Here is a 13,236-nt window from a genome sequence, read left to right as displayed (position 1 = left end):
AATCTCATACATGCATGGCAAGTGCTAACACAGGCATGGCAAGGGCATTGAGCACTTATATTAAAGGAACAGTATTTGCTGATTCTTTTTTTGTTTTGAGGCCACACCCAGCGGTGTTCAAGGCTTACTCCTTTCTCTGCACTCAAGAATCACTCTTGGGGGGCTGGGAGACCCTATAGGATGCCAGGGATCAAATCCACGTTGGCTGCATTTAAGGTAAGTGTCTTAACAAATGTACCATCGGTCAGGCCTTATTTCTGATTCAGCAGATAAGGACTTCAAGTCTTTCTTGTGGGATGGGAGCAACTAGTGTTCCTACCACACCCAATATAGATTTGTGAGAGATCTGAATTCCACCCAAGCTAATTCCAGAAGTCATACTTAAAACCATTATATAGTTTTTCCAAAGAAAAAGAAAAAATCCTTGGCAATTTGGATCCAATAGAAAATAGAATATGGGGGAGAGCTAGTATAGGGATTAAGCCCACCCTGGTTCGAATCCCTGGTACAGAGCCAGAAACAGCCCCTGAGCACTGCTGGGTGTGCCTTTCCCCTCAAAAAGAAAATAGAATATAAATTAACCACTTTTGATTAAGACCTTGCTCTTTTTTTTTTTTTAAAAGATTTTATTGCCTTAAGTCTTTTTTTTTTTTTTTTTGCTTTTTGGGTCACACCCAGCGATGCTCAGGGGTTACTCCTGGCTCTGCACTCAGGAATTACTCCTGGCGGTGCTTGGGGGACCATATGGGATGCCGGGGATCGAACCCGGGTCGGCCTCGTGCAAGGCAAACGCCCTACCCGCTGTGCTATCGCTCCGGCCCCAAGACCTTGCTCTTTAAGTATTCCAATAAAGCTGGAAAGAGCACAGTGGGTAAGGAACGTGGTCAACCAGTGTTCAATTCCTGGCAACCCATACGGTCTCCTGAGCCCCACCAGGAGTAAGGCCTGGGCACAATCAGGGGTAGCCCGTCCTCCCTTCCCCAATATAGAATTACTCATACATAAACACTTTTTAAAAAATACTATCATTTGCTTATTTAAAGTGAATCTGGGGGCTGGAGCGATAGCACAGCAGGTAGGGTGTTTGCCTTGCACAGGGCCAACTGTGGTTCGATTCTCAGCATCCCATATGGTCCCCTGAGCACTGCCAGGAGTTAATTCCTGAGAGCAGAGCCAGGAGTAGCCCCTGTGCATTGGCGGGCGTGACCCAGAAAGCAAAGAAAAAAAAAGGTTAAAGTGAATCTGTAGGGAGCCCAAAGAGAGTGGAAGAAAACCTGCTCTGCAAGCATTAAGCACAAGGCTGAGGCGGAAGTCTGATCCCTGGTACTGACCCACTGTCAACTCTAATACCAGTGGCACAGTCATTTCTGACCTTTATGACACCGCCGTTTGTGATTCCTGATGCCACATCCAAATAGTGATCACTGTAACTGTGCAACCCCTGGGAAGGAGTGCAACCAGAGTGTGTTTTGAACACCGCAATCAATTATGAAGCCTTCCACAAATGCCAAAACCTCATGTGACCCCTGGTTATCACAAAGCAGGAAAGGGAAGGTACAGATTTTGGGAATGAGGTGATAGCACAGCAGGTTGGGCATTTGCCTTGCACAAAGCGGGCCTTGGTTTGAGCCCCCGCATCCCATATGGTCCCCCCGAGCACTGTTAGGAGTGATTCCTGAGTGCAGAGCTAGGAGTAACCCCTAAGCAACGCTGGTGTGATCCAAAAAGCCCCCCCAAATTATGCAGATTAATTTAATAAATCTACATAATTTTAAGGTTTTGGGAGAGAAACACTTTTCCTGAAAACTTTTATTCATAACCAGTGGATCCTTTATTTTTCTTAATTTGTTATCTATTCAAATTAAATCACAGAAACTAAAAACATACTGTACCTGGGGGTGGAATTTCTAGATCAGTTGTCTGCTGGACATTTGTACGGCCAGGTCTAGGATCAAAAGCAGGGACCAAAGCAGAAAACTGCCGCTTTAACACATAATCATCATCCCATGTTCTCCGGCGTCCTCCTTTTGTTTCATATTCCTCTTCTTCCTATTAAAATTCCATACACAAACACTGAAAGATAAAGCTTTCCATTACTGGAGCCACAGAGATAGTACAGGAGTTAAGGCAGATGCTTGCCTTGCATGCAGCCAATCCCTGTTTGTTCCCCGGCACCATAACGGTCACCCAAGCACTGCCAGGCCAGGAGGAAGTAAGCCCTGCGCACTGCCAGGGGTGGCCTCAAAACAAACCAACCCCAAACTTGCCATTACTGCAAAAATTATGTATGTTAAACACTCTCTATAGCTAACAGACTTTTCTTAGTCAGATTTCTTTTCTGTCTTTGATAGCTTGTGGGTGGGGACCAACCTGGTAAGTATTAGGATAAGGGCCAGGGGAACAGAGTGCGAGGGACTAAATCCATGGCCTTATAGTGCAAGGCATGTACTCTACCTAACTTGAGCTACATTTTCAGTCCCAAGCCTTATTTCCTAAGCAAAAAAATGAACCAACATAAATGTCCATAACAGTTAATGATTTTAATTTATTAAAAGTAAGGTGCAGGAACAAAGAGATGGCTCAAAGGCCGGGGAAATCTCTGAGCACCTCTGGTTGTGGCCCAAAATTTTTAAAAAGTGAAAAGAAAAAAAAGGAGTCGCATCAGTGGTATTTAACAATTCAAAATGTTGCTAAAATGTAATAGAAGCACTGCATATATACCAAAGTTCTAGGTCTGATACCACACTCTCTGTAAGTTGTACCCACTGCAAAAAATGGAGCTGAAAGCACATAAGACCCCTTTGTACTATCTCTGCAACTTCCTACAAGCTTGTGAGCCTATACTTATTTTAAAATATACTACTATTTGATTTTGTTTTCAAGCCACATTTGAAACCACTGGTGGAAGTGCTTAGGATCACTCTGACAGTGCTCAGGGGACCATATCAGTGTCTGAGATCAAATCAGGCTTGGCCACATGCCAAGAGCCTTAATCCCTGTATTCTCTCTCCAGTAAAACATATTGCTTTTCAAGAAAATGTAAACCCCATTATATGCTAAACTATATACAAAAAGATATAATGCATGGGAGCTGCTTTAAACTACTACCAATAACAATTTTGTTAAACACAGTCTTAAAAAAATGTTTCTATAACAAAAATTCTTTTAAGAAAGTCCCCACCTCTTTTATAGTAAGCAAAGACAGAGATCAATGAACTATGTCTTAAAGTATCTGCTGAAATAATTTTAAGACAATAAAATTATGTATGTCCTATACACACAGCTCTTTGAGTAAGTCGAATAACTAGGTTGTACAAGAAATTCAAAATTCTTTTCTGGAGAGGGTATTCTGGTGATGCTCAGGGAACCGTTGGGGGGTGCCAGGGAACAAACTGGGATTGGTCTTTCTTACAGGGACAGGATCAGAAGAGTCTCCTGAACATTACTGAGGAATTCTGGGGACACTCCTATCATTACTCAGCCAGGCCATAAGCCTGAAAGTCAACACTCAAGGCTTCGATGTGCTGCTCAAGCCGTAATGCTGGGGGTCACCATAGTGGTGCTACGGGAGAGGGTGCTGAGCCACGTCAGGGATCAAACCCAGAGCCTTGTGCCTTGTGAGTTCTCGTTTTGATGTCTTTCAAAAGCTGGATTCAATTATATGTACCTTGTTTTTTTCTTCAAAACTCTTAATTTCAGACAGAAGGAGAAATAAAACTTGCAGATTCCTATATATCATTCTCAAGGATCTTGTAGCTAACAAACAGATCACTGGCAATATAGTACCTTTGAACTCTAGAGGCTTTTCAGAAGTATATAGGAAGCAGCTGCTCCACTCATCTCTTTCCAGGAGTTTGAGACCATGGACAGATCAATGGGCATTTAAAAACACATGAATCCAAAAGGCCTGGTTCACCTTGGAAGCCTCTCGTATTTTGACTGTTTAACTAAAATTACCTGGAAGTCTCTTATATTTTGACCATTTAACTAAAATTACTAATAACAAGCCAAACTGGTATCTGACAGCTCTGGAGTTAGAATATCTAACTTTTCATCCTGGATCTAAAAGTCTATATAAGACCATTAACAAACAATCTGAAAATTGTGGCTACTACTAACTCTCAAAGCCAGAATCTGGAAAACAACCCAAGTGCCTGAATAGATGAGGAGATACAAAAAACTGGTATATCTACACAATGGAATACTATGCAGCTGTTAGGAAAAATTAAGTCATGAAATTTGTATATACATGGATGAACACAGAGAGTATCATGATGAATGAAATGAGTCAGAAGGAGAGGGGCAGATATAGAATGACTGCATTCATTTGCAGAATAAAAAACAAAACAAAAACAAAAACACACAGCATGTAAATAATACCCAAAGACAGTAGAAACAAGGGCCAAGAGGATTGGTCCAAGATGGGAAGCTAGCCACAAAGGGAGAAGGGGGAGAGTGCAGTTAGGATGAAGAAGTGATCATTATGACAATGATATATGGAAATTATCACTCCATAAAAACAGTGCTTAAAGGGTAACATACATATTGCAAAGGATAATATACATACTTGCAAACCACAGTACCTAAAAGGAAAAAGAGAGGGAGAGAAAGGTGGGGGGGAGAGAAGACAAAAAAGGGGGGCGAGAGAAGAGAAGAGAAGAGAAGAGAAGAGAAGAGAAGAGAAGAGAAGAGAAGAGAAGAGAAGAGAAGAGAAGAGAAGAGAAGAGAAGAGAAGAGAAGAGAAGAGAAGAGAAGAGAAGTATCTGCCACAGAGGCAGGCTGTAGGGGCAGGGTGGTGGGAGCTGGCAGGAGGGAAACTGGGTACATTGGTAGCAGGAAATGTGTACTGCTGAAGGGATGGTGTTGAAACATTGTATAGCTGAAACTCAACTATGAAGAACTCTGTAGCTGTGTATCTCACAGTGATTCCATAAAAAAAAATCCATAAAATTAAGTTGCTGATTTAAAATACTAAAAAACATCTAATATATTGAGAACTATGTCTAAAACTTAATAAAATCATGTAACACTAATACTACTTCTACCACTATTATAAAAGCTGTAAATACTTGACAATGGCTAGTAACCATTTTGTTCTGTTTCCTGTTAATAAAAGGCAAAGATGGGACTCAGAGGAGTAGAGCAAGAGCCTAGAATGCCTCCCTTACGAGCTTAAGGTCAGAGGTCCAAAGCTCACATACACTGAGTGAAATCTGTGTGTTCTGCTCCAGAGTCAAAAACGATTTCTGGCTGCAAGACAGCCACGTGTGTGTGAGCATCACAGAAAGAGCACCGCAACCCGTGGCAAGCATGTGGGAGCATCATCATGACCTTGGTAAGCACCATAGTGTGTGTGGTGTGTGCCACAGCTAGAGAGTTCAATCCCAGGCAAGCACTCCTGCAAGTACTGAACTACAGAAATGCAAACTTTGGTGAACACCATGGCTGCTGCCAAATACCAGGCATTCTAGGATCTTGCTCTACTCCTCTGAGTCCCACCTTGGCCCTTAAAGGGGTAGCAGGAAACAGACCAAAACGGTTACTAGCCATTATCACAGCCAGGTGAGTGAGCCACATGTACAAAACAATGAAGGAGGGGGAGGCATTAAAAGAAAGAAGTAAAAAAAGAAAGGCCAAGATGGCATTTTAAGAAATGTATATTCAACACAAACTGCAATCAGGGACTCCATGGAAACACTGTGGAGGCTCCTCCCATTAGCGAATCAGTACCATCCTTTTATGTTTTTCTAGGCACCCTGGCTTATGCTTTACTGTGAAGGGGAGAATGCACTGTTGGGAGGTGAAACTGAGGTATTACCTGTTCACCGATAGGTCGACTCCCGGCTCCAGCAGGCACCTGCGGCAGCTGGGAGGTAACAGCATGGTGAGTGACGTCAGAGCGGGAGCCAGCTCGACGCTGCAGGGATGGACGGCGCAGAATCTGAAGAAAGAAAGAAAGAAAGAAAAACGTGCAAAGACGCATTTGATTGTTGGACCCATGTCTTTATCTCTCTTTATTAACCTTGACTTGAAACTATCACCCAAATTACCAAAACTGCCATTTAAAAAAACTTCACACTGTGGCAAGAGAGAGAGTACAGGGTTAAGGTGCTTGCCTGACACATGGCTAACCCCAGTTCAATCTGTTGCACTGCGTGTGGCTCCCTCAGTACTGCTATAAGTGATTCTGACCACAGAACCAGGAGCAGCCCTTGAGCAATTATAGGTCTGTCCCCCCCAGCCCCACCAAAAAAAAAAAAAAACAAGAATATTCACAGGGCCAGAGACATAGCTCAATGGGCTGGAGTGCATCTGGTTTGATCTCTGGTACCCCTAAGAACCAAGCCAGGACTAGCCCATGAGCACCGCCAGGTGTGAGTTCAAAAATAAAAATAAGAGAAAAAAAAAAAACCCACCTTTATGTTCATTAGCCATCTTGAGAAAAGAGATAGCACAGCAGGTGGAGCACTTGCCTTGTAGTGACCCAGTTCAACCCCTGACCCACATATGGTCTCCCTGAGCCCTCCAGGAATGATCCTTGAGCACAGAGCCAGAAGTTAACCCTGAACGGGGCTGGAGCGATAGCACAGCGGGTAGGGCGTTTGCCTTGCACGCGACCGACCCAGGGTTCGATTCCCAGCATCCCATATGGTCCCCTGAGCACCGCCAGGGATAATTCCTGAGTGCAGAGCCAGGAGTAAACCCTGGGCAGAGCCAGAGCCAGGTGTGACCCAAAAAGCAAAAAAAAAAAAAAAAAAGAAGTTAACCCTGAACATAACCAGTTGTGGCCCAAAATAAAAACAAAACAAAACAGGAACTGAGTTTCCATGTGAACAGAAAATCCAACTTCTTGGAATTTACCCAAGGGCCCAAAAACAACATTCAGAAAAGACATTTACACTCCTATGTTTCAATGCAGCACTACTTATAATAGCCAAAATCTAAGAACAACCTGTGTCCATGAACAGATGACTGGATAAAGAAATTATGATATACATGTACAATGGAATATTACCCAGCTATAAGAAAAGATGTATCACTGTATCACTGTCATCACTGTCATCCCGTTGTTCATCGATTAACTCGAGTGGGCACCCAGTAACGTCTCCATTTGTCCCAGCCCTGAGATTGTAGCAGCCTCTCCTTACTCGTCTTTCCCAATGATTGGAGGCTTCTTTCAGGGTCAGGGGAATGAGACCTGTTATTGTTACTGTTTTTGGCATATCAAATACGCCACGAGGAGCTTGCCAGGCTCTGCCGTGAGGGCGGAATACTCTCTGTAGCTGGCCAGGCTCTCCAAGAGGTGTGTATGTATGTATATATATATATATATATATATATATATATATATATATATATATACACACACACATATATATATGTACTTTTAAAAATATATATAAGAAAAGATGAAATAATGCAATTTGCTGCTATGTGGTTAGATCTGGGGAATATATATGTACTTTTAAAAATATATATAAGAAAAAATGAAATAATGCAATTTGCTGCTATGTGGTTAGATCTGGGGAATATCATGCTAAGTAAAGTTAATCAGAAGGAAAGGGCCAGACAGAATGACCTCTCTCTGTGTGGGCTATAAAGAATGATAGTAGGGAATTAACAAACGCCCCAAGGCAACAGAAACTGAGAACTATTTATTCTTCAGCAGGAAGTTTTCTACAGGGAGAGAAAGGGTTGGAGGGAGGGTGTGTGGTACCAGTGGGACACTGGTGGAGGAAAGGGAACCAGGTAACTCTAGTAGAGGGGGTGATGCTGGACTGTTATGCAGGAAGCCCTGTCATCAACAGTATTGTACATCAAAGATCCTAAAGTTGAAAATTAGCAAATTATTTTTTTGGGGGGATGAGAACCCCCAGCAGCATAGGGGGTCATCGGTGCAACACACGGCAGTGCTACTGAGGGCCTATGATGCCAGCAGTCACACCTGGGGTTGTTGGCTGACAGGATGTACTCCAGTCCTCTGCACTATTTTTCTGGAAAACACCTATTTTTATACCTCTATCTTACAGTTCTGTGTAAGGAATGTCAATTTAATACAGGTATAATTTATAAACCGTAGGTACTAGCAAATCCAAGTGTAATTATTGTAACAATTTTCTATTCTTGCCTTACATGTTACCAACACTGGTTTGATCCCCAGGAACATATAAGGTCCCCTGAGCACACATCCAGGAACAGCCCTTGAGCTCTACCAAGGTGTGGCCCCAAATACACAAAAAAAATTTGAATTAGGGGCCACAGAGATAGTACAGTGGGTAAGGCTCTTACCCTGCACGCAGCTGACCCGGGTTGGATCTCCAGCATCCCATATGGTCCTCCAAGCACCGCCAAGAGTGGTTTCTGAGCGCAGAGCCAGAAGTAAGCCCTGAGCATTACCAGGTCTGCCCTCCCCTCCATCAAAACAAATATACCAGGGTGGTGTGCATGCGTGCGTGCGTGCGTGCGTGCATGTATGTGTGTGTATCCTCTCTTTTTTGAAGGGGACCCTCACCCAAAAGTACTGTCCTTAAAAGCCTCTCTTGGCACTTTTCAGAGTACTTAAAAGTACCAGATATTTAACCTGGAGCTCCTACACACAAACTCTGATATATGAAACATGTGATCTAAAAACTGCTATAAAACATCAGCATGTGGCATTGTATTTTTTAAACATAAACAAGTTACTGGGGGAGGGGCTGGGTCAAACCCAGTAGTACTCAGGAGTGACCCCATATGTAATACCAGGGACCTAACCAGGGTTGGCAGGATGCAAGGAAAGCCCCTTAACCCCTATACTATCTCTCCAACCCAAAGCAACTTGATTTTCATTTAAAGAAGAATCATGAATGTCCAGGTTAAATGTTTTTTTGTGTGTGTGAGACCCTTATTTCCACCCATGACACTCAAGGGGGATAAGGGTGCAGGGGAAAGGAGTAATTTTCTGTATTTTTATACTGGTACCAAATTTCCTCACTTCAAAGTTCATTTAAGACTTTGCTTTTCCTCTTTTCATTTCAATTGTTTTTTGCTTTGATTTATGTTGGGGCCCCCACCAGCAGGGCATGGGTGTTACCGACTCAGTGCTTATAGGGAGGGGGGAGGGTGACCATGGAATGCCAGGAATCAAACCAGGAACATTCCCATGCAAAAGCATGTGCTCCAGGTCTTTCTCCCACTCCTTATTGCAATTATTACATCCTATTTAGTTAAAAGAATAGAGAGAGGCCAGAGATAATACAGTGGGAAGGGCTCTTGCCTTGCCATGGCTCACCTGGATTTGATTCCCTGCACCACATATGGCCCCCAAATCCCACCAGGAAGGATCCCGGAGCACAGAACCAGGAGTAAGCCCTGGTTACCACCCTCAGGTGTACCACCCCCACTCCACAACCCGAAGAAAGAATGGTGGATTTTCTCTCTACCATAACCTCCTCATATTCTTGGTCCTCCTGATTGTCATCTTCATTTTCATCATCTTCCTCATCTGGCTCAGGCAAATCCTCATCATCATCTAGCTCAGCTAGCAGAGTACTGGCACGGCAGCTATCAAGGAAATCTAGAAACCAAAAGAAACAACCTTATTTGCAACACAAAAGTAACACTGTGTATTGCTGATTAAAAAAAAATAAATTAAAAATGAACAAATATAAAGACTAGAATTATTTGTATTTATTTATTTATTTATTTTTTGCTTTTTGGGTCACACCCAGCAATGCACAGGGGTCACTCCTGGCTCATGCACTCAGGAATCACCCCTGGTGGTGCTCAGGGGACCATATGGGATGCTGGGATTTGAACCCGGGTCGGCCGAGTGCAAGGCAAACGCCCTACCCGCTGTGCTATCACTCCAGCCCCAAGACTAGAATTATTATGCCACTCAATTCTTCCACCACTACACAAACAAGATGAGAAACAATGGCAACGTGCTTCAAGGATGGCAGAAAACAGCATAGGATAAAGGAGGACATCAACTAAATATGACTATAAAAGGGGCTGGAAAGATAGTACAGCAGATTAAGTGTTTGCCTCTATTGTGGCCAACTTGGCACCACATGAACTACTGAACATAAAGTCAGGAATAACCCCTGCCAGTGTGAATGACCATCTACCACCCCCAAAAGTATATAAACGACTAGGAGTAAGGGAAAATAAAAACCATTTTAAAAATAAACAAACAAACAAACAAACAAAAGGTCAGCACAAGTTTACCATGGTGGGTGAGGCGGGTAGGTTGGAGAGTAGGGGGGACACTCTAGCAGAGGGTGTGGCACTGGAATATTGTCTCTGTACGAAATGCTATTATCAACAGTATTGTATATCATGGTGCGTAACACTTAAAGAAGAGGATTGAAAGTGAAATGAGTCAGAAAGAGAGGGACAGACATAGAGGGACTGCACTCACTTGTGGAGTGTGGGGTAGCATCACATGAGGCTGACACCCAAGAACGGTAGATACAAGGGCTAGGAGGCTTGCCCCACAGCTGGAAGCCTGCTTCATGAGTGGAGGGGAGAAGGCAGATGGAATAGAGAAGGGATCACTAAGAAAATGATGGCTGGAGGAATTAGTCAGGATGGGAGATGTGTGCCGAAAGTAGATAATGGACCAAACATGATGACCTCTCAGTGTCTGTGTTGCAAGCCATAATGCCCAAAAGTAGAGAGAGAGTATGGGGAATATTGTCTGCCATGGAGGCAGGGGGAGGGTGGGAAAGGGGGGGGGTATACCGGGGATATTGGTGGTGGGGAATGTGCACTGGTGGAGGGATGGGTGTTTGATCATTGTGTGACTGTAACCCAAACATGAAAGCTTGTAACTCTCTCACGGTGATTCAATATAATTTAAAAAGAAAAAAAAGGAAGAATGAATAAATCAGATTTACGAATTCAGCTATTTGATCTGGCAGATTATTTAAGGACTATTTAAGAACAATGACTATTCAGTAAACGACAGTAGGGCTCGAGATGAGATGGTTCAGCAGGCTAGGTGCAAGCTTTGCATGCAGGAACCCCAGGTGTGCTCTCCAGCATCGAAGTAGCAACCCGAGAACAAGGCCAGGCGTGACTCTCAGCACCCTGGGTGTGGGGAGAGAGGGAAGGAAGGGAGAAAGAATGGCAGAGGGAGAGAAGCAAGGACTCTCATGTTATCTCGCACAAAAAGAAGTTCAAGAAAACTGCATGCTTTATATGGGCTTCCTTCTTAAGATCTTACTCCCTCACACCTAAATGAAGATAGGGTCAAATTTGCATTGCCCCTCATAACAAAGATGCTCGATTTTATTATTCCTTCTACAGTCTCATTATTTCTCAAACTGAGAATAAGAAAAGGAAAAGTGAAACTAAAACGCTTACTGGCTCATAAAGAAAATTCCAGGGCTAGGGAGACGACTAACCGAACTGAAGACATACTCTGCATGCAAGAGTCTGAGTGCAATCCCCAGCACCACAGCATGCGACCCCCCCACCAAACGGAAGACCTTAAGTGCTGGGCTGGAGAGAGAGCTCAATAGGCCAAGCACATTCTTTTAGCATGAGGAGGTCTGGGGTCAACCCCTGGCAGTTCATGGTTCCCTGAGAACTTCCAGAAGAGAAACTAGGGCAGAGTTGGAGTACTCAGTCCCTGTGCACGGGACTAGTGTGACCAGAAACAAAGAAACAAACAAGGACCAGGGCACATGAGCTCCATGGCCCAGCTCAATCCTCGCTGCTTATAGGTCCAGCCAGCACTGACAGGCTCACATCTCCGCTCAGAGAATCCTCCCACCGCCCAAAAATGAAAGAATATAATTCCTAATTGTTTAGGAACCAGAACTGATAAGCCTCTGGGCCAAATAAAAATATGTATATACACATATTTCTCAATATATTAACTTTAAGTCTAATAATTAGAATTAAGCGTGCAATACCTTTTACTAGACAGCTTTAAGAAAAGACAATTCTATCCATAGTTATTTCATTGCTACATATTTTTTTTCATGGGGGGGAAAGAGAAAGGCACACCAGGCAATGTCTGGGGCTCACTCTTGGCTCTATGCTCAGAGATCACTCCCAGCAGGGTTTCGGGGACCATGTGTAGTGCCTGGGATGGAAGCAGGGTTGCCACATTCATATTGTGTCCTTTTTTTTTTTGCTTTCTGGGTCACACCCAGCGATGCACAGGGGTTACTCCTGGTAATATCAGGAGAATTACCCCTGGCGGTCCTCAAGGGACCATATAGAATGCTGGGAATCGAACCCCGGTCAGCCACGTGGAGGGCAAACGCTCTATCTGCTGTGCTATCACTCCAGCCCCCATATTAAGTGTGTTACCCACTGTTCACGCTCTCCAGCCCCAGATGTCTATTTATAGCAACTCACAGAGCCTCATGTTTTTCAATTATAAAGGTGCTATACTTATAAATGAAAGTAATTCTTTTCCAATCAAAGATTTATATATGCTCAGCAGGAAAATGTTAATGAAAAATATAATGAAACCACTAAGTAAATATCTAAATATTTAAAACTGTAACTTACCGTATAAGGAATACTCTGCTTCCTGGCCTGTGTCACTCTCACTGGAGGTTGATGTAAGACTGGTAGTTAAAGTATTACTTAGTGACTGACCAACCGATAAAACTGTTGTTGCTGTAGCTACATTGCTGCTGCTAGTAACACTGGACGTTGACATAGTTACTGTTGATGTAGTACCAGGTGTGGTCAAATTAGGGAAACTCTGGGCACCCATAAGAGGAGAAGCTAAAGAAAAAAATGAAGCAAGTCAGTACAAATAGGTGAAACTGTGAAAACCTTAGATAAAACAGATTTTGTATTTACAAAATAAAATAAGGTCTTAGCACACATTATTAAAAGGTTGAAAAGCAACAACTTTGGGAACCCAACTGAAATCCAACTAAAATTTTTTGGTTTTATAAAACTTTTTTTTTAAAAGTCAAGCCTAACTTTTTAAAGACGTGAAACTGGTAATAAAATAACTTCCAATAGTATTATTCAAGGGAATTACATTTGAGTTGTTAGTAGCTTAAATCAAAATTATTTAAACTTTGACAAGCTAGTATCAATTTAGGACTAAATAAAAGTTAGACCAGCATATGCTCTGGTTTTAGCTGACTGTGATGTTAGTTAATAGTCATTTACGTCCTCATGCAACTGTACTTAATGATTTATCATAGAGTGAAAAACAGAAGCAACTGAAGTTTCATTCTTTCAGAGTAAGAGGTTATTACACCTGATCTAAAGTCT

General features: G+C 42.8%; 1 protein-coding gene across 9 annotated transcripts in view; it reads right to left on the bottom strand.

The window, feature by feature from the left end:
* Nucleotides 1-13,236, bottom strand: part of HECTD1 (HECT domain E3 ubiquitin protein ligase 1) — a 98,237-nt gene that overhangs the window by 12,581 nt on the left and 72,420 nt on the right. For 5 of the 9 annotated variants that reach the window (XM_055130521.1, XM_055130524.1, XM_055130528.1 and 2 more), the window contains 5 exons: nt 12,511-12,732; nt 9,423-9,556; nt 8,290-8,361; nt 5,819-5,941; nt 1,893-2,049 (listed from right to left, as the gene is read on the bottom strand). In XM_055130521.1, coding sequence (XP_054986496.1) covers nt 1,893-2,049; nt 5,819-5,941; nt 8,290-8,361; nt 9,423-9,556; nt 12,511-12,732 — 708 coding nt within the window. The remainder of the gene's footprint in view (nt 1-1,892; nt 2,050-5,818; nt 5,942-8,289; nt 8,362-9,422; nt 9,557-12,510; nt 12,733-13,236) is intronic. The other 4 variants (XM_055130525.1, XM_055130527.1, XM_055130529.1 and 1 more) reach the window with 2 other exon arrangements.

The sequence above is a fragment of the Sorex araneus genome, chromosome 3 (genome assembly GCF_027595985.1).
Source record: "Sorex araneus isolate mSorAra2 chromosome 3, mSorAra2.pri, whole genome shotgun sequence".
NCBI lineage: Eukaryota > Metazoa > Chordata > Mammalia > Eulipotyphla > Soricidae > Sorex > Sorex araneus.
This window is presented reverse-complemented; position numbering and strand designations above follow the sequence as displayed.